This window comes from Catharus ustulatus, chromosome 1, assembly GCF_009819885.2.
Source record: "Catharus ustulatus isolate bCatUst1 chromosome 1, bCatUst1.pri.v2, whole genome shotgun sequence".
NCBI classification, from domain to species: Eukaryota; Metazoa; Chordata; class Aves; order Passeriformes; family Turdidae; genus Catharus; species Catharus ustulatus.
Genome location: NC_046221.1, coordinates 24,309,938 through 24,337,187, shown reverse-complemented (window position 1 = coordinate 24,337,187; position 27,250 = coordinate 24,309,938). Strand labels below are relative to the sequence as shown.

At 37.6% G+C, this 27,250-nt stretch overlaps 1 protein-coding gene across 1 annotated transcript; it reads left to right on the top strand.

The window, feature by feature from the left end:
- The first annotated feature begins 25 nt into the window (after nucleotides 1-25).
- Nucleotides 26-26,837, top strand: PEX1 (peroxisomal biogenesis factor 1). The gene is made up of 24 exons (XM_033072432.1): nucleotides 26-162; nucleotides 1,723-1,866; nucleotides 3,724-3,807; nucleotides 4,029-4,143; nucleotides 4,233-5,005; nucleotides 7,151-7,270; nucleotides 9,257-9,380; nucleotides 9,630-9,739; nucleotides 11,042-11,142; nucleotides 11,960-12,092; nucleotides 13,286-13,382; nucleotides 14,437-14,607; nucleotides 15,868-16,022; nucleotides 17,235-17,424; nucleotides 17,627-17,793; nucleotides 18,558-18,692; nucleotides 19,284-19,348; nucleotides 20,168-20,310; nucleotides 20,388-20,491; nucleotides 21,435-21,605; nucleotides 23,100-23,330; nucleotides 24,782-24,979; nucleotides 25,321-25,451; nucleotides 26,137-26,837. Exons 1-24 carry the CDS (start codon nucleotides 46-48, stop codon nucleotides 26,219-26,221), a joined length of 3,864 nt encoding a protein of 1,287 aa, XP_032928323.1. The 5' UTR covers nucleotides 26-45; the 3' UTR covers nucleotides 26,222-26,837.
- Nucleotides 26,838-27,250: the final 413 nt, after the last annotated feature.

Sequence of the window (27,250 nt, the reverse complement as noted above, 5' to 3'; positions counted from 1 at the left end):
AGGTGGCTCCGTGCCCGGGCGGAGTGGGGCCGGGCGGCCGCGGCCATGTGGGGCTGTGGCGACCCCGGTGGAGCCGCCGCTGCCACCGTCGTCCTGAGCGGGACCCGCGACTGCTTCCTGCACCTGCCGCCCGCGCTGGCCTCGCTCCTCCGCCTGCAGCAGGTACCGGGGCGGCGCCGCTCGGGGCCCGGGCGCAGGGACGCCTCAGGCAGGCAGGGAGGATGATGTGAGCGCACCCCCGCATCCTGTTGCCGTGGCGATACAGAGCCCTCCTCCCCTCCCTCACGGCTCAGCCCTTTGCGCAGCCGGGACCCCTCACGGGGAGACATCGGGGAAGCCCTCCTTCCCTCGCCTCCTGCGTGGCCCAGAATGGTCATCCATTCCTAATAAAACGCGGGAATTTTTCTTCCCCAACGTGGTCTGGCACAGTGGGCATCTGCGTCTCTCTCAACACTCCCCGTTTCACACCAGTTTTCCCTGTAACCTGCTGCTATTAAGCGAATAATGTGTAAATGTTTAACTCAGGTACGAGGTGACAAATCCATATAGAATCCTCATTCTTGATGTACATATATAAAGTGTGTCACTACAGAGAGGCGCTCCCGTCACGCAGAGCCCTGCTGAGGGCGCGGGGTCAGCTGCAGGGAATGCACCTTACACTGTAAATAACATTTCACACGTGGAAACGGGAGGAGAGGCACCGTGTGCCTCTTGTGCCGTGAACACAGAACTGAGAGTGCCGGCAGAACAGGGTGGAACTCGGCAGGAATGAGCCGAGAAATGCGAGCAAAGCTCAGGAGTTCTGGCACAGCCCTGTGGGCTGAGCAGGCCTTCCTCGCCGTGGGTAACCACCTGATTTCTCAAGGCCAAAAAGGGCATTTCCCAACAGGAAAGCAATGTAGGCGTATAAAAACCTGCTCGTTCATCTTTGGGGTAGTAGAAGGAGGTTGGTGGAATTGGAAGAAATGCAGTATTAAATGTGAGCTTAATTTCCGCTGCAGTTTCGGAGTGTTTTACAGATTTGCTGGCAAGAGAGAAGAGAAAGGAGTGCAGTTGTTTTGAAGTCCTGTAGTGTCATTCTGTTTGTTATGGTGGAATCCTGCTTTTGCTTAACCCGAGCTGCTAAATGAAAAAATAGAATCTCAGAAAACTTGATAGAAATAGCATCTTAAACACATGTCATGAATAAAAATGTTAAAAAGGGGATAAATTGAATCAAACGCTGAATCTAATTGCAGAAGATATTAAAGAAGTTCTTCAGTTTGACATCAAAATACCTGTGCAATTCTGAAACAGATTGATAAAATCATTTTGGTTTGAGTTAATATGATTTTTGACTTATTTCAGGTATGTCACGGAAGAAATCTTGAAAACCATGTGAATGTTATAAGTTTTGTGAAACCAAAGTATATGTTTATTTCTTTTCCTCATTTGGGAAATATAAATGTGCAACTACACATTCTTGTAAAATATTTTTTGATACCCTATCATGCAGAAGAAAGAAAAAAGTGTTGATTTTCTTACTTAGAAATAGTCCATAAAAATAGAAAGCTGTTTAAGAATTGAAACCAACACTCACTTGTGTGTTGAGAGTTGTGTAAACAAGGTGTAAAATCCAGATAATTAATTCCTTTGATCTCTCCAGTCAAATACAGTTTAGGTTTTCTAATCTTACTTAGCTGGTTTTATATTAATTTATTTTTTTTCCTTTGAAACTCATAGGGCCAAGCTGTGAAAGTATCCTGTGGTCATCAGCCTGTATTTTTGAGCTGGATGGAAACCAGGCATCGAGGTCACCAGGGTGAAAATATTGCAGAGATTAACAGACATTTGGCAGAGAAACTTGGCATCACAGATGGAGAACAGGTTTGAAATGCTCTCTTTTTTTTTTATTTAAATAAAGAGTATATCGGAAGATAAGTGAAAAGGTAATACTTCATGAGTTAGCTGTGACCTTGTTTCCTGTATTTAGAAAGTTTCTTCATTTACATCTGTTCATGAGAAAAGTTAACTGTGATGAACTGTTTCGAACATGAAAGGATTTGCTCATTAAACCATCAACAATTGCCTAAACAGTGTTAGGATAGGCTTCTGGGTAGGTCTTTGCAGGGCTGAAACAACTATCTTCAGTGACATTAATTTTAAGAAAATACACTTTTAAGCAATTGAAAAATTTGGAATGGGAACATTTTGCTTGGAGTTCCTGTTGTTTTAAAGTGGGTATTGACTTTCTGCATATTCTTGTTTAACTTACTTGGGGTTTTAATTTTCATCCCTTTTTTCACCCCTTCACCATATGTCCCTTTCTCTTTGAATATCAACTCTTATGAGTATCTATCTGTCTTTCTATCTGTCTATCTATCTACTTTTTGTACATTCACCTCTTACTCTTGAACACTGTGTTAAACTTCTCATAAATGACTCTTTCATTGCGCAGAAGTTAGAGATGCCCGAGACAAAGTTTCTGACATGAGACTACTAAAATTTCAAAATTAATAGGCAGACATTTAAACAAACAAGAATAGAAAAGTACTACTTTGCACACTGTTTTTGTGCAGTCTATTAATAATTGCCTCTTCTCTTATATGCAAAATTTTGTTCAACATAATGGAAGACATCAAAGAGTGTGACTCAGAGCAGTGTATTGTCTTACCTTGTTTACTTTTTAAACATATTTTCTCCAGAAATTATGTGTCTATTGGTAGAAATTTCCAGTTTAGTGGTTGAGCAGCCAGGCATCTACCCTTTTCAGTTCTAGCAATTAATAGCCTTCAACAGGAAAACAGTTGGCAAAAGAAACCTAAGAATATGTCACCCAGCTGTTATCTGGGAATAGTCATCTGTACAATCAAATAAATACATGGTTAATTAGGTAGTTTCACCGTTGTTTTGGATTCAGTAGTCACATGTTTACTGTATATCTTCTATTTGCTGTGCTGGGGAAAAGATATTCCTCTCAATTATTGCTTCAAACTAAGGACGTAGAAGATTTGAAAGCTGTTTGTTACTTTTTTTACGAACGTGAAATTACCTTAGTCATTACTAACGTAATTCTCTCAGAGGACAGGTAACTAGTTTTATCTCAGGAAAAAATTAATGATGTTTCTTTGAAAATGAATTGTAAGATACTATTTGCAAATTATTATTTTTTGTAAAATGAAACCTTTGACAAAAACTGACTTTTGAAGTCTGTATTTAATGCATTCTGAAAGGCCTAAGCCACAACAGCTTTTACCATTCCTCCTGATTCACACAATATTAAAACTGTTCTGGGGAGATGGGGCTGCTTCCTATGAAACCATTCATTAAGGAGCTGGGCTTGCTTTTCTGTTATACTTTTTCCTTATTTTTCAGCTGGTTCTAAATGTATGCACAAGCAAATGAATTTTTCAACCTTTTAAAATCCTGGGGATTTAAAAATAAAGATTAAAAAATGGAAAGATGATTATGTGATCAAGCTGTATTAATAATTGATTGTTTGTTATCACCTGATACAACTCCTGATTCTTTTAATATTCACTGCTTATTGATGTCCCTGTACCTAATGGGATCCATTTCCCATCCATTGAGCATTCATCTGCTTATGAATTATTTAGTGTCATTAGGATGGTGTGTGTTCCAAGTAGCAAAAACATATAATGTGAATTTTCTAGTTGAAATAAAGATTAAGCTTTTATATATTTAAAAATAAGGAGTTAAATATTTTGGTGTTACTTTTGCCAGGTGTTTCTTGAACCCTGTTCCCATGTGTCCTCCTGTCAGCAAGTAGAAGTGGAACCACTCACAGCAGATGATTGGGAAATTCTGGTAATATAACCTCTTCCATTGTTCACATTCTTGTCTTACAGATGACAGAGATTCTGACTCGAGCAGTTTTTTGCCTCTAAGAAAATATTAAATGTGGTGGAGTTTAGTTGTATTTTGTATTTCAAATGGTGTATGAGAAAGAGACATACAGGCTTTTTTCTTCAAGCAAATGTTAAAAATGTATGCAATATTTAATTTATCATGGTATCACATTTTCCCAGGAACTGCACGCTTCCTCCCTTGAAAGACATCTTCTTGACCAGATTCGAGTGGTGTTTCCAAGAGCCATCTTACCTGTCTGGGTTGAGCAGCACACCCACGTTTACATCAGAATTGGTAAGCAGAGCTCAAGGCTCTTGGGGCACGTCCAGTAAGCTGCTTTGCAGGGGTGGATGCATTCATTGGCATCTTTTGCTCGTACTTAGGTACACTTGTGCCAGCAGCCCCATATGGGAGATTAGAGCCATGCACGGAGCTTCTGATATGTCCCAAAACACATGGAACTGAGGAGAATATCACCAGCACATCTGCCACAGAACGTGACATCTTACTCAAAAATTTTGTGAAAAATAACATGGAACAAGAAGAAACATTAAAGGATCCTTTTGCCAAACAACCTTACTTAAAGTCTGGAGTCCTTGAACAGAGTAAGGCTGATGCAAACACGATGTTTGGCTCACATGTTCTCCCAAATATATGGAATTTCATAGGGAATGTTTTCTCTAATACATCTGAGCCAAAACAAAAGACTTCATGTGATAATGATAAAATGAGCACCTTCAAAGACAAACTGCTGAACTTAATTCACATGGATTCCATTTTTAGAGTATGTCAGTCCCAGCCTCCCAGCGTACAGAACGTGTCCACCACTCATGAATTTCTGAAATGCAATGCTGTTCATGTTTTTCCATGGAATTTGGAATATATTGATTTGGATCCAAATCCAGTAGTATCTTACGGGAAAATTAATGAGCTACTTTCCCCAAGACAGCGTCATCAAGAAGCAAAACAAAATCTGCCACTTGAAAAGCAAAATCATTTGACTAGTACACAAGACAAAAGTCCTTCTAATTCTAATAGTGGTCAAGCATCCAGTGAGGGATCTGTTGTTCAAATCGTTTGGAATGGATTTGAAGACCTAAAGAGTGTCATAGAGTGTGGCCACGATGGGGAAGCTCTGCATGTTGGAAGAGTTTGGGTTAGTTTGAGCACACCATATTTTGGGCTTTTTATTTTATAATATTTTCTATTGGATAGTTGTGAACTGGCTTCTTAACATGTGGTTTGCGTTAATCTCTTGAGTTTGCTAGAACCAAATACTGTTTTCTAGAGCTGTGCTTTGTACTCTGGGCTGCATTACTTACCATCATCCTCCAAGATGTACAGTGTACTCTGGGTTTCTGCACACTTAGCATTTTTACACCAAATGAGGAAAATGCTTCAACATTTCTGAAGGGAATATATACTTTCTTCACAATCTGTGAAAGTCTGTTTATATACATTCAGTACTGCATAAGACTCTTCATCAGTTAACTCTTTGAAATGTGCCTTGACCTAGGGGTCATCAAACAGTAAAGTAACAGGATGGCGTATCCTAGTGCTACATAATGTTTGTGAGTCCTTTTATACAGTCTTTAAAATACATCTTGGAGATTAATATCAAATAACCAACTTATATAATTTAAACTGTTCTAGTTTTCATTTGCCATTTTGCCAGGTAGCACAAGTCTGGGTATGGACATACTGATGTTTCAGCTTGTTCTGATGGAACTACTGCCTGATTATGTTCTTGCTTTCCTGGAAGCACATGTGGGATCAACAAAAGCAAACAGAATGTGCTCCAAATCACCATTTGAGTATTTTGACAAATTTCTCACCATTCACTCATTGCTGTGTTAAGAATAAAAGCAAGAGCCTGCAGTGTTCTTTGCCATGAAGTCTTTTGACAGATGTAACAATTTTCCAAACACCAGCAATCATAAAGTCTCTCATAGTTAAGAAATATTTATGAGATGTTTTCAAATTGGTGTAAGTTTTAAAAAATAACACAGATTGAAAAGGAGTTTCCTTAAAAGGGCAAACTCACTAGTATAATCTAGGGAGACTGGATTTTCTGTCTCTCTGCTGCAGTTGTGCTTAGTTCTGGTCTCTGTAATGGTCCATGCATATTTACCTACCCATGTAAAATTACAGTAATTTCACAATTATAAGCTGCACCATTTTGACTAAAATTTTGCTCCCACCCCGGAAATGTGGCTTACACTCAGGAGCGGCTAATATGTGAAAAATTTTCTGAAATTTCCAACCCTGGAAGTGCCAGCCAGGGTGCCGAGCCGAGCACCTGCCAGTAAAACCCAGGATTTTGCAATTGTTACAAATTGGTTACTGTGTTGCGCGGCGGGTGGGGCCAGCTCAGTGCCCGCAGCGGGGCGGAGGGGCGGGGAGGGAGGTGGGGAGCTCCTTCCTTCAGGCAGCGCAGCCCCGGGGACAGAAGGGGGCCTCTGTGCTGCTACCCCACGGCTCGAGGGGGAGGCGGGGGCTCCCTCCTGCCATCCCTGCAGCCCGTGGGGGAAAGCGGGGGGCTCCCGTCCCCGCCTGCCACCGCAGGAGCAGGCAGGCTCCATCCCCGCCTGCCGCTGCTGGCAGGCTCCGTCCCTGCCTGCTACCGCGGGGCAGCGCCAGGCCGGGGTGAGTGAGCCCAGCGGCAGCGGCAGCCGGCCTCGAGTGGCCCCACCGAGTGGCCCCGCCAAGCTGGGCCACCTGGCCCTGTCGGCAGCCCCGAGCGGGCCGAGCCCGCACGGACTGAGCCAAGCCAGTAAACCCCACGATCCCTCGATTCTGTTACTATTTGGCAACTTTGTTACACGCAGGTCCTCGCTGCAAACAGCAGAGCAGCTTATAATCAGGTGTGGCTTGTGTATGGACAAAGAACGCAATGTTGCCAACACCTGGAGATGCAGCTTATAGTCAGTGCGGCTTGTAATCATGAAATTACTGTAATTTTAATCAACTGAAATTAAATACTAAGAGCATTCTTGCAGTGTTCAAAGAATTTCTTCTACTTATTTTTTGAGGTTTTGGGTTTATTAAATTAGTAGAAGGTCGGGTGTAGTGAGCACTTTCACAAATAGGATAAAAGGTAACTAAAAATGTGCATGTAAGAGTAAGATTTGGATACCAGTGTAGAAGTGTGCATGTAAGAGTAAGATTTGGATACCACTGTCAATGTTATAAATTCCTTCTTAATTCTCATGAGGTTCCATTAGTGATGAAGAAATTGTTTAAGTACTATATGCAATAACTAGTTTACTTTCTAATACTTTTTTTTCTTTAAATATTTCAGATTGCAGATGATCTGAGAGAAAAACTACATATAGAAATGCATTCAACAGTCCGAATTAAGTCAGTTGAATCTATTCCTAAAATTCCTGTATCTCTTACACTGCAACCCAAACAGAACTTAGTGAGTTGATATTACTGGTCACATACTTGTTCATATATTGGGAAACTGATAATATTGCTCTGGTCAAATGCGGGGGAGGATAGGAGGGTATTGTGTTTATGTATTTTAATTTGTTAGATGATGATCTGAAAGTTGTCTATTGTTGACTATAAAAATAATTTCAAAGGATTTTTTTGGGGTATAATCTCTTATGGGTTTTTTGACTATGTAAATTTAAGTTAATAGGTTGCTATGAGCTACTTAAACAGAGCTTATCTAGTATTTGTATTTTGATCAATGTACTGTAAACACCAAACCATTAAATTCTGGGTTGCTCTTGGTAGATATCTCCAGATAGTTACACTGCTAATTGTAACAATTTTCTATTGAAAGGAACTGATAGATATCAGTTGGTAGGTATCAATTGAACTTCTGAATTTTGACTTCGTGTTTTCCTGAAGCTATTAAAGAATAGAACACTTTTAACTCATAGCACATTTAAAATCATAGGATTTTCCATTATTCTCAAATTTTGAGAACTTCTGATGTTTTTTTAATTAAAAAGGACGTTGACATGAAGGAGACATGGCATTGGTAGGGAAAATATACATTTATTGTTAAGTTAGGTCTCAAGTATAAAAAAATCACTGTCAAAATAGCAACAGTAATCGATAATGATTTTGCATCAGACCTTCATTTGAAGTACATTAATATGGGTTCAAACCTAGCAAATATTAAGTGTATGCCTTTAAGCCTATAAAAGAAACAAAAACAAAACAGAAAAAGAGTCAGAGTTAAGAAGTAAATATCCAGTTTAACTCTTCTGGGAGAAGACATGCTTACATTTTTCCAACCCTGCAATGCCCAGACAATTGTAGTGAAAGTATCATAATGTGCTGTTTAGTATTTTGTTTTCTTTTTTCTTTTCCTCATGGTTAATATTTAATTTTTAAAGTTATATCATTGAATCCCTTACTTTTTCTGTAAGGGAGACATATTCTGAATGAGCATCTGTGACAGTAGAAACATACTACGAGTTCTCACAGCCCATCTGATGTGTCTCTGGAATTACGTATTTCTCTGTAACTTGTGTGACACTGACCTGATTATTTCCTATATTAGGTTCCCCTCAAAGCTCTAAATGCAGCACTTGCCATAATAAGGAGTCTTAGGCAGGTTTGTGTTTCATCCCAAATATTCTAACTTGGTTTCTTACCTACAGAAGAACTACATTATTTTTTTTTATATTGGAGATAAAAGGATTATTATTGTTATGATCCTTGTGGGTCCCTTCCAACTCAGAAAATTCTGTGATAATCTGGCATTAATCTGCTAAAATTGTAAAAAAAAAAGTAGTTATGTGTGCTTTTGTATGTTTTAAATACAGATTTCTCCTTTTCCTTTCTAATTCAGTTAAAGGTTTTCCGTTTTCCTTTCTGAACACTGCTTCCAGCATCTTCATTGATTCCCCCTTTTCTACATGGGAATTAAGCATCTGTGATTAGGAACTTAGTAAGAGATATAGGATCTAGACTCAATTTCTTTTCCTATTCCAGTTATCAAGTTGCTTGGTCTTTGCCTGGCTGTTGAAGGTTGTTGTTGATGCCCCTGAACTGGATAAGCCCAGTGGTAGGAAAAGGGTACACTGGGAAGAGAGGGGTGTATTTCAGGTGTGAGCAGAGTCTAAGCAGTGCCGTGGATCTGGGAAGGCAGAGAAGTAAACAAAAATAGAAACTTTTCCTTGCCCTTATATCAGTGTTCTGAGGGAAAAATCATTAGAGGTGGTCTAATACTCAGCTGTGGCCATTGCAGGGGCTGCACAGATGCTTTCCCTAGAGCAATTGATAGAAATGGTGTTGACAAAATGCTGTTTTCTAACTGAATAAAATTCTTACATCTTCCATCTCTCTGCTGCCATAAGAGAAACAAATGCCTCATGCATAGGAAGAAAATATTTTTACTTACGAAAACCCGGTTTTATTTACCTTCTTCCTTTTTCCTATTTAGCATAAAGATATACATGAAGATGATGTTAAACGTGCATTCAGTTCTTGGCTGCAGGATTCCACTACTGATGATCACCCATGGATAATGAAAAGCACAGACTGTGTACATCTGTCTGTTAAAGAAGGCAAGGATATTGTACTATCTACTATGGAATTTACTTAGCCAGTATGCCACTTAATTTCTGTATGCACCTTTTAACATACCTGATACCTCTTCACACTGAAAGTATAAGATTGAGTTACCCTTTAATGATTTACTTTTTATTCTTTCATTTGGGATTATATTGTAGTAATATTCTAATCAGTCTTATCTTGTGAGGAATGAAAACGGAATTTATTTTGAGTTTTAATAGTTGTTCATTGTGTTTTTACAGGAATGGAGGAGTTTGTCCTTAGTGCAAAACATCCTATGTGCACTGAAGAAAATAAGTCTGAGAATATTTTTATACTGAGCCCCAGTTTACTGCAAAAGACAAATATACAAGTAAATATCACATAGTATCAGGTATCAAGTAATTTAAATTGTTATACTTGTTAAAAATATATTGTATTTTGTATATAATATATTTCAGTTTCCCTTTTAAAGTAAATAATGTCAGTTTATTAATTAAATTATATCTGCATCCTTTATGTCATTTTGTAGCTTGAAATGCCAGACATGCCATGTTTGTCACTGAATGTCATAGAGTTTGCACATCAAACTCTCAGAAAAATCAGTTAGAAGAGAGGAAAGTCAGTACTGTCCAAGTTTGAGCATCCTTATACTTATTTGTGTATGTACCATTCTTATACTTAGTTGTTCTCTCCCTTGGTAACTAAACCACTTCTCAGTGTATCCTCAGCAGGACCAGTAGCGTGTTCTGGCAAAGATGGGACATATTCCGCATTCAAACTGACCACACTCACCCTGCCTTTTCTCTGATAGAGTTTCTGTGCCTTCTGTTTCTTCCGTATTTCATTTCTGAGGAGAATAAATATTTCTATTTAATATTAGAATTACTGCTTCCATTAGTAATTCCAGTTGATCCACTGCCCATTACTTCAGGGTTTTAGTTACAGGAATGAGATGATGTTTTTTTCATTTTTAAACATACAGTGAATTTTAGTGGAGAATTAAGGGTGTTTTTTGGCTGTTTAGAATAGAACTTGTCGGCAAGATTTAGAATAGCTGATTAAAAAAAAAATAAAACTAGCTTTCTTTTCCTAGTAGTAAAGTATAAGAAGGCTTCTGGAAATTGTTCAGGTGATTGGAACTAAGATGAGAAAGCAAAATGCATTTCTTAGTAGCTGTGTCAACATCTCCTACTAGTCTGTTCTTACCTGTGAACCTCTGCAGTCCGTGTTTGCCTGCCCAGCTTTCCATGCTAGCTCACTGGTGAACAAGATGGAAAAATTCCAGCCAGGTATTTTGTCAAGTTACTTTCCACTTAGTCAGATTCCTGAATCAGTTTCGCTATTCTGCCTCATGAGCTCTCCTGCCAGCAGGACAGGGATGGCACAGGAGAAGGAACAAGCTGCAGGTAGAGGAAGAGATAGTGGACTGGACAGTCTGTTACAAACAGCACTTCGCCCAAAATCCAGTGTTATGTTATTAAATTACTGTCAACACTAAACTGTATTTTGGAAGTTGTTGTATCTCTTCCATTTCACCAACTCTCCTTTCTTTCAAGCATGGCAAAGCATACATGCAGTGTTGTCTTTGCACAATTCTAGAAATGGCTGGTCACTCCATAGCCTTTTTCTATAGTTACTTTTCATCTAAAGTCCTGACTCTCCTTTGTTGTAGGTTCTTTTACATCCTCTAAGTAGAAAAGCTGATGATGACAACCATCCACCTATGCCTGATAGAGACAAGAACCTTCCATACCACAAACTAAATGATTTAGGGTGAGACATTTTAATTGAAAAAAGATGGGAGGGAATGGGAATGAGAATTAGAGAAAAATAACATTGGTGGAAATGCAGACTTTTTGGAAACTATGCCAGATCTAAGCAAAATTGTGCATCTTTTGGCCTGTATAAATTTCAGACTTTATCCTAGTTTATGCAGATGGTTAATTTTGTCCTTGAATGGTCTTACTGCAGTGAATACAAAACTTCATGTGTCTAAAGGTACTCACATACTGAAAATTTTGGCATGTCTGCCAGTAGGATGGACGGTTTCAGAACTGAGACTGCCTCAGCATGCAAACTCAGAACAGAACTTTAGAAGAAATACTGATAGTTCAGCAGTTTTTGCTGTTCTAAGTGGTATGAACAGACTTTTATATAGCAGCAAGGGACAGTGGGGTGGTTTTAGCTGGGGTGTTTAAATGAAACAAAATTTATATATTGTGCTCTGCCAATCCATGTCCCCCAGTAACTTCCATCTGTTTATTTGTTCAACTTCATTTAATAGTAAGGATCTCAAAGAAGTGTAGTTCCTAAAAGTTCTGTCGCAGTCATAAGCTGAGGAGAGAAATGCAGGGTGCTGTGGTCATAAGTATAAGGGAAAACAGTGGTATTGTGTAGCAAATGTGAAGGGATGGGGCAGAGGAGACATGAGAGGCTTGGAGTGTTGTGATAGCATGCTGTCAATGCTGGGAAAGGCAACTGAGAGTACAGTGTGTCAGCATTCTAACTTGCCCATAGTGCAAGCTTTTACTGCCTACAGAGTGTGCACTGATGCTACCCTGGACCATTTGATGTTTCCTTTCCCCTACAGAGGAGTGGACAAATTAGGAACATCTTTATTTGAACACATAAGCCACAGTCTCCTGGGGCGTCCTTTATCTCAAAAGCTGGCTGCTAATGCTGTGGGACTGCGAAGTGGAGGGGTGCTTCTCACAGGAGGAAAGGTACTCACTTCTGCTTTCACCTGCAAGCCCTTGCACATTGCTTTCCATAGCTACAAACTGGTTGACTTCAGTTTTCTTTGATACTATGAACGATCCAAAGAACAAAGAAGAAGCTGAAAAAAGAGCAGTTAACTGAACAGAGATAATTCAGTAAAACGTTAACTCATACACACATGTCCATGTATATATATGCATGTATATATATACACACGTGTTTGGAAGATTGCTACCAATGCAATTTCAGTAGGGGATTAATCTGCTTTGGGTTTATATTATGATGAGCACCTCTTGTCTTTGAAGTGATTGAATGAAAATAAGTGTGTATTTTCTCTTGTGTTCTAACATAAAATGGCGGTGGAGTTGATGCTCTTATTCTTCTGTTGCCTCTTACAGTGATCCGTTTAATACCATACATCACTGAACCTAGCAGATGTCCTAACACTGAATTCAGTGGAATCAGAACACTGTACTGGATGTATTCACTCTGAATTTATCTTTGTTTCACTCTAGGGCTTTGGTCCCTACCAAGTGATACAGAGGCAGAGTAAAGTAATTTCACGATTATAAGCCGCACCATTTTGACTAAAATTTTGCTCCCAACCCGGAAGTGCCGCTTACATTCAGGAGCAGCCAATATATGAACAAATTTTGGAAATTTCCCAACCCGGAAGTCCGAGCCCGCAGGAGCCCCAAGCCGAGCCAGAGCCCACCCAGCCCCGAGCAGCGGGGCAGTGGCGACGCAGCGGCAGCACTGCCCGGCCCTGGGGAGCACGGCAGCGGCCGGACACGCCGCTCTCCCTCTTCCTGGCAGCAGCAGCAAGTGGGGCCGGGGCCACTCTCTGGCAGCTGCCCCAAGCAGGGCTGAGCCAGTAAACCCCGTGATCCCGCGATTCTCTTACTAATTGGCAACTTTGTGAAAGTTGCACGCGGATCCTCGCTGCAAACAAAAGTGCGGCTAATAATCCAGTGCAGCTTATATATGGACGAAGAACGAAACGTTGCCGACACCCGGAGCTGTGGCTTATAATCAGGTGCGACTTGTAATCATGAAATTACTGCAGATAGATACTTTTACTGGAATAAACCCAGTGTGTGTACAGTTTCCCCAGCTTGTTGACTGGTGCATACTGTGACAAAAACACAGAAACACATTGGTTCTGTCAATTTACTTCAACTCACATTTATTTTTGTAGGGAAGTGGAAAGTCAACATTAGCAAAGGCCATCTGCAAAGAAGCTTTCACTAGACTGGATGCTCATGTAGAAGTAATTGATTGTAAAACTTTAAGAGGTATGATAATGGTTTCTTTTCATCTCAAAGGTTTGCTGTAGAATAAAGAGGCACAGTTATGAAGTTACTATATTTGGTCTGAATAATTTTTCTAGCATTTTTGCTGTTTTTGCAAGGATGTTTGATGCCCCACATTTAGTAGCTTCAATGGTCTGATGAAAATACAGCTACTGTAAGTTTATTTCACACTTCTATCTGTCCTACATACCACCACAAATTCAAACCATGCTTGCCATGCTAATTTCTAATTGTTACAAAATTGGAAGAAGTTGAAAAAATTAAACTGTGTGTTTTTTTAACTGTGCTAGGTGAAACAAATGTTTTATTAACAAACCAGCATGCCTGTACTAGGTGAAAGGATAACATAGACATCAAAGAAGGATTGAATGACCAACTGAAACCTGATTTATGGTGGCATATTTACTAACCTAGTGTATTTGGCAATAGGCACCTAACACTCATGATTATAGAGGATGAGATGACTCCTCAGGCCTTGTGAGAGCAAAATAATTGTTTTTTGCAAAGGCGGAAGAGCACAAAAGAGGCATTTCATTGTATTTTCTAAACAATCTTGCTGTTACAAGGGCAGAAAATACTCAGCTGTTTCTTATGGAGCCATTATATTTCCTTACTGTATTCTTTTTGCTTAAATCACTACTTAAGCTGGAGCTCCCTGCACCAGAGGAAGGGGGAAAGATTGATAATGAGTTAGGTCATTTGCTCTGGAAAATTCTTCTGAATGCAGGATTCTTTATTTTAGAATGCTGCTGATATTTCTCTAGTTTTAACTGTCTGGAAATTAGACTTGTGGGCTGCTACAGTGGTTAGTAAAAGATAATTAATAGCTTTTAGAACATGTGGGACCTTTAGTCCTACTTTTTTCTTTGAAGGTGTGGGCTCTTTTCTTTAGTGATTGTTGACTCTGGTTTAATCTTGGTATCTGGATTTATAGATGTGAAGTCAAAATAGACAGTATAAAACATTATGAGCAAAATGTAGTCAGTCTTATTTTTTTCCTGATATTTTGTGTCATTCTAATAGTATTTTGTTTTAGGAAAAAGATTAGTAAACATAAGGAAACATGTGGAAGAAGCTTTTTTAGAGGCAGCATGGAGACAACCATCTATTCTTTTGATGGATGATCTTGATCACATTGTTGGAGTACCTTCTACACCAGAGCATGAGAACAGCCCTGAAACGGTTCAAAGCAATAGACTTGCTTATGGTAATACTGTTCTACCTTTGTCTGGATAGAAATATAATGCAACTTAAATTTTCTTACACCTGAGTTGTACTGTCCCACCTGAACAATGCTGTCTGTGTTATTATCTGGACTGTATGATATTCGGGTAGAGACTCACAAATTATGGATGTAGGCATTTGTGGACTCCTAGATGAATCAAAATAATGCACCCTGGATCCTGGAGTAGTCCTTGCCAATGTGCATCCACCACTGCTGCTGCTGGTAATGCCTGTTGTCAGTACCACTGCCAGTGCTTGAAACTTCTTTGTTCTTTTTTATATTCCTCATACACTCAGATATGTTGCAATTGATTACAAGCTGCAGATGAACCTTTAACTGATAATTACTGATAAATTGATTTTTTGTTTTCCATAATTATTATAATTACAGTGATACATCAATTTGATACTTAGTGTTGGTGAGAACCAGCTTCTTTTAGATGAGTACCAACTTCTTTATCCTCCTATTTGGTATACATTGTAGAACTTTGTTTTGTTTTACAGTGTAATAATCCACAAGTGTTAGAAACAAGATGATTAGTTTGATGTCCTGTATATGATTCCCTTTTATTCCTGAAAGTCTAGGCAATGCTAAGTTGCAAATTAAATCTAAATGACCAAGATTAATAAAGCCATAGCAAAAAATGCCTTCCATTTCTTTGCTCAGTTTGAGGGAGTTAGCATAATTTTTACTGAAATACTTCTGAAATTCAGTAAATTTTACTGTAATTTCTTCCTAAAAATGTGCTAAATTACATGCAGAATTGTTTGGTTTTCTTGTTACTTTTACTTGAAGGTATAATGCATACAACAGAGCTTTAGAGTTTTAAGGGTTTTTCTTTCTTGAAGATCTAACTTGCATCCTTAATTTTATTTACTGCTATATATTTCCTTTCTCCTGGAGGGCTTATTTTCTAGGCTTAAGATCTGGATTTTTTCCTATAACTTTGTTTGTTTGTTTGTTTGCATGGAAGGAGTAATAGCACACAAAAGTTGATGCCATCAGTGACATTACAAAATCAGCTTTTAAAAAACACCTCTGATGGCATTTTCTTAATGGGATGTGCTGTCCTAGAGAGAATTACTATTTCTTTTTTTTCCCTAGTTTAAAAAAACAACTGTAAACATGGGAAAAAATACTGTGTTACAAAGGTGTTACATTTTGTGTGCACTAATGCTACTCTTCGCCTTAGGGCTATTTTTGTTATTTTGCAATTCATGCAGCAATATCTTCTCTGTTTAGTTTTGAAAGACCTGATGAAAGAAGTTATTTCCATGGGGAGTTTGATTGCATTAATTGCCACGAGTCAGTCTGAACATTCCCTTCATCCTTCCCTGGTTTCAGCACAAGGAACTCATGTATTTCAGTGCTTCAAATGTATCCAATCTCCAGATCAGGTAAATTCAGATAAAAATAGTTAAAATGCTGTTTGCCTTCCCAGCAGCCTCAAATGTGATACTGGAACAGCTGCAAAAATAGTAGGTTACTCCTGAAGATGAGAAAAAAATCTGGAAATCTTAATAGTGCTTTCATGGTGCTTAAATACCTCAGAACTTATAGCTGTCATTATAAGTTAAAAAAAAAAAACCCACAGTAATCCAGTGAAAACTCACCGTTGGCCCCACTCTTCAGTGGTAAGAGAAGGGTATATTCAGAGGATATTTCAGTTCAACATAAAACAAATGAGGTTGTCTAACACAGGTGAAGTATGCATGTCTCCTTGTTTCCTCTAAGGGGATGCTGAAGGAGCAACATTGTAAAACACATAAGTCATCAAGTTAGAGAAATGAAATTAAATGTGTGTTTTTTCACAGCTCAGTGAAATAAGTATGTCCTAGAACATGTATTATAAAAATGTCATTAAAACTAAATGTTAATTTTATGGGACAGTTTTAGGTTTGTTTCCATGTTACTACTATCCCTCTACTTTTGAACATAGTCCAATTTGAAAAGAAAAATGGGTAGAGAGAAGAATAAACAGTATTAACTTTCATGCAGGAGAAAGCACATACTTTGAAACCCTCATCCCCTAATGACTCATTTGTGTTTGACATGAGTTGTTCCTGTTTGTGTGTCTTCAGTCACAGGCCAGCAATTAAAAGCCACTGAGGATGGGATGCTGTGTTAGATGCAGTTTAACTTTCTCTCACTTCCTACAAGTCTGCTTTTACTGTTTTTAATACTAATACTCAAATAAGGATGAGACGTCACTGCAAAAGTCAAGATCTCAAAAGACAGCAAATTATTTGAAGTGTTTTTATCTAGCACAATATATTGCATCTCAAATATATTATCTGCTCATACTGCAAAATGAAATGTGTCCTTTTTCTTGTGAAACAGAAAAAAATTGATGTAAAACAGAATCTGGGGAGGGAGGGGTTTTTCATTATTAAAGTTGAATTTAAAGTAGCTCTGGTGAGGTGAATATTTAAAGTTACAAAACCAGTGAATTTGTTGAAGTGCACCTGAAGAATTGTTTTGTTATTTAAATGGTTGGTGTTAGCAAATATTTAAGGATATTTTAGTAAATCATACCTAATTACTGTTTGAATTCCTGAACTTCATATAAATAGTAAACTCAATATACACTGCACAATTCTGCTTTTCAGAAACAAAGATATGAAATGCTGTATTCCATAGTAAAGAAGAAACTGAATTCTGATCTGAAGGACTTCTCTGATCTTGACCTCCAGTGTATTGCAAAAGAAACAGAAGGTTTTGTTGCTAGAGATTTTACAATGCTGGTTGATCGTGCCATTCATACTTGTGCTTCCAACCAGAATGCATCGGAAAATGGTGGTATGTTGACAACAAAATCTCTTACTTCATAGTCTTACTTCTGTTATCCAGAACTGGATAATACAAAAAGAAACCCTCAATTTTTATATTTTATGTTTAAAATTCCTTTAATTGTTACATATTGTAAGGAGTTTGTTACTGGCAGTCTGTGTGCTTGGGGTTTTTTTTCAGGATTTTTTTTTTCTTTTTGTTTTTTAAGCAGATTTGAACCTGTCAACTGTGGATTTTCAAAAAGCTCTGAAAGATTTTACTCCATTAGCTCTGAGAAATGTCAGCCTTCATAAACCTAAAGACCTTGGCTGGGACAGGATTGGTGGCTTAAAAGATGTGAAGCAAATGCTCAGGGATACCATCATGCTACCTGCAAAGGTACTAAGCTCCTTTAAATCAGTTACTTGAATTTTGTACATAATGTTAGTAGGAAAGAATTATTTTTTAATGTTTGGAGAGTGTTGGATAGAAAGATGACAGGCATGAATTTGTAGCTTTTCAACTGTCTTCAACTGTCTTCAGCTACTGGAAAACGCTTTCTCCTTCTCTCTTCCAAGTACAAAAGGGAATGGCTGAGCTTTACTACAGAGCAAGTGGTACTCTACAATATTGGACTATTGCCACACTTGTTTGCAGGGCTTGTGATTAGGCTTTGTGAAGACAACATTTCCAGCTGTTTTCCACAGTGCTTTTGCTAGAGGAGCATTTTCTTTCAGATGAATGCCAGTCCAGGAATCTCACTTTATTTTACTTTAGCCTTTCTGCCTTGCTTAAAACTTGAAGGTTGAGATGAGCCATTGAGTATTGACTCTTTAGAGAAATGACTGAATGGTATATTTGATCATATCATTCAGTGGTTAAAATAGGAACTCCCAGCAGGGAGAATATAAAGCTCTAGTCCATCCCTATCTGGCTTGTTTCCTCTTGGTAGAATATCCCACTTGTTTGTATTTCAGGTACCTGTTAAACCTAGGAACCTAGTTCAGCCCCAGGTAAAGTAAAAACAGACCAGATGAGCTGTTGGGATAATACTTAGGATATAATAAATTAGATGCGTTCTTTTTAGACTTGTCAGTGATCTTATAGTACATTGCAGAATAGTTGCTTATTTTATAATATATCACATTGAAACTCTTTTGTAGTATCCAGAATTATTTGCAAACCTGCCCATACGACAGAGATCAGGAGTTTTGCTGTATGGAGCGCCTGGAACAGGAAAAACACTGTTGGCAGGAGTGGTTGCAAGAGAGAGTGGAATGAATTTCATCAGCATCAAGGTAGCAAGAGTTTAAGCTTAATTGATTCATTTTATTAACTGAATGAAATAACCTCACATAATACCTGAAACTATGTGCTTGTGAGGGCAAAATACTAAACTAAAAAACTCACATATAAAATTTTGCTTGTCTCTGGGTATCCCTCTGTATATGATTCCTAGAACCTCAGAGTTTTATTACTGACTTTTTTTTGTATACTTATTAATTAGGCAGAACTATAAATTTTAATCAGGTTTTCTTAGTTTCTCATTTTTTTAAATAAAAAGACACCAGATTTTGATTCCACTGGACAATGAAATTGAGCAATATATTTTTAACGTTTCTAAAATACTGTGTAAACCTTTCCCTTGAGATAATGTAACACATGTTCTGTTACCATACAAAAATGGAAATGATTACTTTCAAACACGTTGGAATGCTTGAAAATTTCTTCTGGCTTAGCTAGATCCCTTGGCTCTTCTGTTCAGAGATGACACTATCTTGATTGCAAGAATGTTCAGTCTAGTACGCAAAATAAATGCTGCTGTTGAATTACACATTAAAACTAAGAAATGTGTCATGAGTATTGTTTTTCTGATTGTATCTTTTTAGGGACCAGAGCTACTCAGCAAATACATTGGAGCAAGTGAACAATCAGTTCGAGATATATTTAACAGGTTTGTGTTGTAAAGATTTGTGATGTTATCAATAAATTCCACAGGTTGAAGGACAAATAAATAATTTTGTTGTCTGAGGAGAGATACAGCATCAGATCATAAAAGCATCTGAAATAATTGGTTGTACTGAACCAGATGGGTGTATCTTGGCAGGTTCAACCTGACCATCATTGTTAAAGAACTGCACATTTTGGCTGCAATGAGGAATGTGCTTTTGAAGCTGAACTCCCAGTTCTCTCCAGCTACACTACATTGGTTCACAACATAGAACTATCTTGGAAAACATATTGTGAATTCCTTTCAGATGATTCCAGAAAACGGTTGACTGTACTCCAGGTAGTAATGCACAGTCAATACCTAGGGTCATATTAAACTTGGTATTGAAGTCCTCAATGCCAGTAGTTTTTTTTTTTACAAATCTGCTCTTACTGGCCCTCAGTGCTCACTAATGCCAACATATCCTTCAGAGCCTTTGCTTCTCAACTTATAATATAGGCAGACTTTTTGTTAGCTGTCTGTAAGCCAAGAACTCATCTACAGTGATTGGATTTTAGAGCTTTCATGTATATTAATATGACAGTTGAGCACTTAGAAATGATAAAGTGAGTGCAAAGTATGTCATAAAGATGAGCATTGATTCTATTACAGCCCAGTTTTCAGAACCTCTTAAATTCTACAGAAAGCAGATTTTCTGTTCTGTCATTAAGTACAATTGTTCTCTGAAGCAAAAAGCAATTACCTTCAATATTTCTAAGCAAGTCTACCTGTGAATGACACTTAAACAGAAGAATAAGTTTTGCTGATTTTTTTCCCTTTCAGAGCTCAGGCAGCTAAGCCTTGTATTGTTTTCTTTGATGAGTTTGATTCTATTGCTCCTCGCCGAGGTCATGACAACACAGGAGTTACCGACCGAGTGGTTAACCAGCTCTTGACTCAGTTAGATGGTGTGGAAGGCCTGCAAGGTACCAATTCACCTGTGTGCTCCTTTTTGTGCAGAAGTTTAGCAGATGTTAATGGCATTTTTCTGCACTTTCCTAAGGAGTTTATGTGCTAGCTGCTACCAGTCGCCCGGATTTGATTGACCCTGCTTTGTTAAGGCCAGGTCGACTGGATAAATGCCTGTACTGTCCACCTCCTGATCAGGTGAGGAAACAAATAATTTCACACGAGAGACCAGGGAAAAAATCAGACTAATGGGTTTTATTATCCTTTTCTTTATATGTAGTGGTATTTCAAACTTGGAAAAAGTGGACTTGATTTCCCAGTTCCAGTTATACAACAGGATAAATTCACTGATTTTAATGTCAATGTGTTCACATAAAACTGGGGAAAGAAAAGGCTGTTTACCACAGTCTTCTGGATCAAGTCGTATCCTGTGGAACTAGCTGATTTAAAAAAAAAATAAAAAATTACAACACAGGGTACAAATCTGCAGAAAGAAATTGGATACAATGTAGGGTGTATAATGTTCTCCATCTTTCTTTGAAGTATGAGTCCGGTTGATTTGCTAAAACCATAGCCAGTCCTTCAGGGTTGTACAGTGTGTGTCCCTGATTCCCTGTTTTATGAGAAAACATTAGTGCTGTTTTTTTTCAGATTAGTTCACATATTTAACAAATATCACCACATAATTTCATTCCAAAACATGCATGATGATCCTGTACTTTCAGAGCATAGATATACCCTCTTTTTCCTTTTTTTTTTTTTCATTTTTTTTTCCTTTCTTTTTTTTTCTATTTTAAACTTCTGGTTTAGAGTAAGATCATTCAGGTAAATAGAAGTATTTCATTTTCACCATACTTTTCTTTACAAAAGTACATATGAGGAGCAGAGCTCACCTTCATATTTTTATATATTTTATATATAAAAAATCCCAGATATTTACTTGATATACTAGAGAAATATATTGTCTATATACTACATTTGTTTAGGGTAGTATCTTTCTGGTATTAGGACAGTATCTTGAAAAATATCCTTCCTCTCTCAGAGAGGAAGTGGCGGGTGACAGGGCCAAAGCACTGTCACACAGTCAGGACAAGGAAAATAACAGGTTGCTTTACTGACTTTTTTTCCCCTTTTTTTACAGAATTCACGCTATGAAATCTTAAAAGCTCTCAGTCGTTCCCTGTCCTTGGCAAATGATGTGGACTTTCAGGATTTGGCAGCAAAAACAGAACAGTTCACAGGGGCTGACCTAAAAGCTTTGTTATACAATGCCCAATTAGAGGCAATCCATACTAATTTAAATTTAACACAGGTAAATATAAATGATATAAAATAAGTCTGTCCTGTTTATTTTTATGTTGATATGTTTGAAAGAGTTAATTGTATGGGGTTTTTAGCAAAATTATGTTTTCTTATATTTTTATACAGAGGATTAACATTTTAAAATGTTTGCAGAAAAATACAAGAATAATGTAATGAATTGGCTTAAATACTTCTTAAATACATGTGTTTTTTCATTTAATGATAGATATTTATTGTTAAATAGGTATATGTAAGCCCAAATGTGTTTATCACATTTGTGAGAAACAACTAACAGATTGACAGGAGGGATCCCACACTGAATGTCTTAGGAACAGATAGCAAATTCAGTTTTGAGATGGCACATTTTGGATGATGGAGGAAACAAGAAATTGGTGGGTTTTGGGAAGTTGTTCCAGCGGATTGGGTTTGACTGAGGTCAGGAGAGAAGGGCGAAAGGATGGCAATACCTGAAGTGGCCAGCTCTGCCTCATCTTCCAGGCACCAGCTAGTATTTGAACTTCCAAAGTCCAGGATTCCATCTTTGGTTTGTACCCCTCATGTGACTGGCAGATCCTTCATCTTTTAGACTCTGTTCAGCCACCTCTCTTCACAATTTTAATGCCTGTCCTCTGGTTCTATCTGACTTCCACTACTCAGTGGCCAAAGGGAAGTGTTGGGTCAGAGGTACAAAATGAAGGAGACACTCTTGAATTCTTTTTGCTCCAGCTGTTACCAAGGAATTGGGATCTTAATACTGAGAGGGATCTTCCCTAACATTCCCTTGTAGCATCAGTAAGTAGTTGATACCTCATGATTATCCATCATAGGAAGAGAATGTTGTCTGAAGAAGTGGTCTCTGCCCACACCCCAGAGAGAACACAAGGCAGCCCATTGATGTGCAGGAAGAAAATATTAGAACTTCAGTGGTACATGTATATAATTTACAAATAATATCCACATGCTTGGTAGTGTGCACTGGGAAATTTTTGACTGATAGAGGTGCACAATCAAAGAGGTTTGCAGATATCAGTCTAAAGAAGGAATTCTGATTTCCACATGAGCATTTGTGTTGACTATGAATGAAAATGAGTACAGCAGTTAGGCACTATAAAAGTAGACTGACTTCAGCCTCCTAGAGCATTTTACACAAGATACTAATTTGCTTGAGGGGTAAAGTTGAGACAGAAGTGGTACAGTTCCACAACACAATTCATACATGAAATTTCCCTACACTTGCTGTTACTGAGAGTGTGAGGCAGTGGAAACAATAAAACCTTAAAATTATCTCCTGAAACTATTTTTCTAGCATGAAGACAAAGTTCTTACAGGTATTAGATTTTCATATAAAAATATTTGGAAATATACTCCTAGAGAAAGACAGATTACTACTGGAGTCAGATGTAAACTGATAGTCTCATTTTCACTGTATAGCAAATCTTTTCATGTATTTCCAATTGTACTTTGTTATGAGTTAACTCTTGTAATGTTCTGTTCTTTGTTACAGGATTTTGGATCTAGTTCTGATAGTGACTTCAGTCTCTCTTCCATGGTTTTTCTAAACCACAGCAGTGGCTCAGATGATTCAGCAGTAGATGGAGAAGCAGGGCTAGAGCACTCTCTTATTTCTTTAGACATGTCTGACTTACTTCCTGAAGATCCAAGGTCCAACATGTATCGTCTTTATTTCGGAAGCTCTTATGAATCAGAACTGGGAAATGGAACTCCTTCAGAACTGGTAAATTATTCATCTAGTGTTTTGAATTTTGTAAATATTATTAGTTGAGAAGCAGGAAAAAACATACCATTTGCCTGGTTTGGTTTATAAATACAATTATGTCTGCTTTGACCTTCAGACTGTCTTCAGATTATTCTTAGTAGTCCACAGTGAGGAAGGGGATGGAAGGATGTGATCTGAGAAAATACAGTATGCACTTCTCTGCAACCTTGCAGGAGTTTAAAATCAAAATCCCAGAATACTGCTTATAATTAAGCAAATTGCATTAATATTAGATTTTACTCTCTGGTCAAATGGCTTGTTCCCTTCCAAAGTTTAACACTAAAACAGTTTTCAGCTTTTTGGTGGTTGGTTTGTCTGTTGTTTTTTCTTTAACTTAGTTTTATTACTAAAGAGTGACAACCCAGCTTTCAAGAATTAAGTTAGTCTCAAGAATCAATGAACCTTCTTCAGTTCCCCATAAAATGTGCATTAATAGAATAATCAGACTATGGAATTATGAAAAAGAATAGAACTAATACTTAACTTCCATCATTGTCTTTAAGAAGCAGAATTTCTGGTATTGCATCATATTGCACAGAAAGCAGGATCTTCTCTGGCCAGTTTTCAGGTAGGGATATGCAGGTTGGCTGCTCAGCACCTACACAGTGATCAGCTCCTCTCTCTTGGCTGGCAGGCCAGCAGAACAGGGTATGCTGCCTCCAAGCTCCTTACAGTCAACACATGGTTTCAGACTGTGTGTGATACATGGGAAACTCATTTTCAAAATGAATTTCAGTCTGTTTTAGAACTGTTAGTGCAAGTAGTAATCAAAATTCTTAGACTCTTGTTTTCAAAACTGTCTTGCATTGATTCTTAAAGCAAACAATAACTTGACAGAGAAGTAACTACTGACTGTGAAAGTGCTTTGGTATATTTTGTCTTGCATTATAGGTGATAGTATTCACTTAATGTAACTTTAAAGACTTAGTTTTCCTCTGACCAAAAATTCTTCAGCCAGGATTCTACAATGACTTTGATCTCCTAAAGTTGTTGAACTGGAAAGGTGCTTAACTTGTCAAGTGCACAGAGAATTTGGAGGTGATGAATATTTAAATTCCAAAGCTAACTGCATAAATTCATCCAGATTTCAGAGCCACTGATTTTCCTAATTATAGCAATGGACTTAGCAGACTTCTATTCTTTTTTAGATGGGCTATTATAAAAATACTTACATATTTTCCAGACATGAAACACTTCATTTTCAAATTTGGCCTTTTGCCCAAACACTTTGGCATATTAATTTAAATCTTTCTGTTCAAAAAATTATATGTGTAATACATTTTAAAGAGAAAATACTCTTTTTACCAGTGGAAGCAAACTTATATTGAATTGTAGACTAATTCCTAATAATGGAGTTGCTCCTTTGGATCCATAATGAGTTAATGTATTTCCTTTTGTGATTAATTTAGAGCTCTTTGTGTTTGTCCGGTCCAAACTCCATAACTTACGACTTTACCAGCATCACTCAGAGAGATGTTGCATCCTCACAACCTGCAATGCTTAGAGCAGCTTCTCAAGAAGGCTCCATGGAGAACCAGGAGCAGCAAGCAGAGCACCTGAGGACAGAAATGAATGCTAGCAAGACCAATTACAGAAACAAGAATGGAGTATGACACTTTAAAACTATTATTTAGTCTTAACACTTCTTTGTTGTTTTTCCACACTTCTGGGTATTTCAGTAAATAATTTTTGCAATAATATTAAATACTGTGCAACAGAAGTAGCAAAGATAAGTGATACTTAGTTTGAGGAAAATAAGCCAGATGTTAGCATTCATATAATTAAACAGTTATTTCTGTTATTTATTAATATGGAGGGGGGAAAGTTGTGACTGTATTTTTAATACATTTATCTGTACACGTAATGGGGAGGTTCCGTAGTTAATGATATTGATGGCACTGTGTTTCTGTAGAAATTTTTATTGTCTGTTCATGGCTCTCTTTTCAAGGAGGACAGCACCCTTAATCAGTCAGCACTTCCCAAGACCACTTTAACTATTACCCAGTCTCATCTGATGACTGCTCTTCAGGGTATGAGACCATCCATTAGTCAGGACGACTGGAAGCATTTTACTGAACTGTAAGTATATTTTTTTGCAATTTTGAATTCAGTGGAGATGTGGTCTTGCCACACTCTTTATACATCGGAAACACAATAGTTTTAAATCAATGTGGGGACTGGCAGCAGATACCTGATAGCTTTTGACAGCAGTTTTTAAAGAAATATTCTTACATAGTGGGAAAGGAAAATTATTTTACAGATGATTTGTCTTATTCATGTAGGACCTAGAACTAACAGACCAGAAACCCCTGGTATTGTGTTAAGAGCTATAACAGTACAAAGAAGAGCTTTTAAGTTCTAGGTCCTTCCTGCTTTCACTTAGTAGTAGCTCCTTGTATTTTCAAATTGCTGGAGTTTGACCCTCTATAGTGGTCTTAGTGGTCTTTGTAGCTGCTGTGTTTGGGAAAGGCAATAATCTATAGAAGTAGAACCATATTGAAAAGGAGAATGTGTCTCCTTGGACTTGGAGATCAAGAAGCTGAGAAAAAAAAACAAAGGAAGCAGGGCAGAGAGCTCTCTGAGTTAGGTTTGTGGGTGATAACTCCTGTAGGTCCCCAGGTCTGAGGAGACAGGCACTCTTCATTTCCATAAACATTTACGTAAATACCTGGAGTTCTGTGGTGCATTAATATGCATCTGAAAATGTAGCCACAAAAACCACATTTCATAAGAATTTGCTAATGTCTTTTTTTTTTATTTGCAGGTATGATAATTTTCAGAATCCCAAGAAGAGGAAAGTACAGATTGGTGCAATGTTCAGACCAGGACAAAAGATGACTCTAGCTTAGTAACCTGTATTTGCTTGTAGTTGCTAAACTGTAACTGGAAATTACATGTGATTAAATCAGATTATTTATATTCATATGGATTTATTAATGCAGCAGTTGAAGATAAGTTTCTTTTAAATTAACATGCTGTAAAATTATGTCACATTTTATTTTGAAGGAAGTTGTCCTCCTTTAGATTGATATTAAATTTTTTGAGAGAACATTGGTTATGTTCTGCCCAGTTGTTTATCATATAAACTTTTAAATTTTAATTTCCACAATGTAACAATGATTTCCTGTTCCTGCTTACTTCCTCACAGCAAATAGAATCTGCTCAAATATACTGTAATATTAATGGAGGATATGTTTTTAAAATATTGTATAAAGCCACTCTCTAATGGCCTTTGGAAGGCTTATGTATATTATATATGTATATTAGCAGGCAGCTAGACTAATACTTCCAGAATATATTTTTCCAGCTATAGCTGGAAAAACCAGACCAAGATACTTGCATCTTGTTTTCTGCCACTGTTTGTTAATCAGAAGAATACCGAATTGTATTTCACAACAACTGCACCTTCTCTTACTCCTACCTTTTCTTCCCAGAGACCACTAAAAATATTTTGGATGCTTGGAAGCTTTCTAATGTTGCATCCTGAAATTATTCACAACTACTGTCTTCCATGGAGATTGTTAAAGAGCTGTGTTCCTTAACTGACACAGAGATAACCGGGTCTTAACACAAGGAGGGGGAAGGAAGGAGGAGGCAGGAAAGATGTTTCCTATGAGTCTGTTCAACCCTTTCACAGCATTTTGCTTCCCCTTCAAAATAGTCTTCATCTCTAAGCCAAGGAAATACTATATTATCATCAGTTAATATATTATATATACTATATATATAATATATTATATATACTATATATATATAGTATATATAATATATTATACTATATTATATATATAGTATATATATATTATATATATATATAATATACTATATTATCATCAGATAATATATTATCATCAGTTCAAATACTTGCATTTGAAACT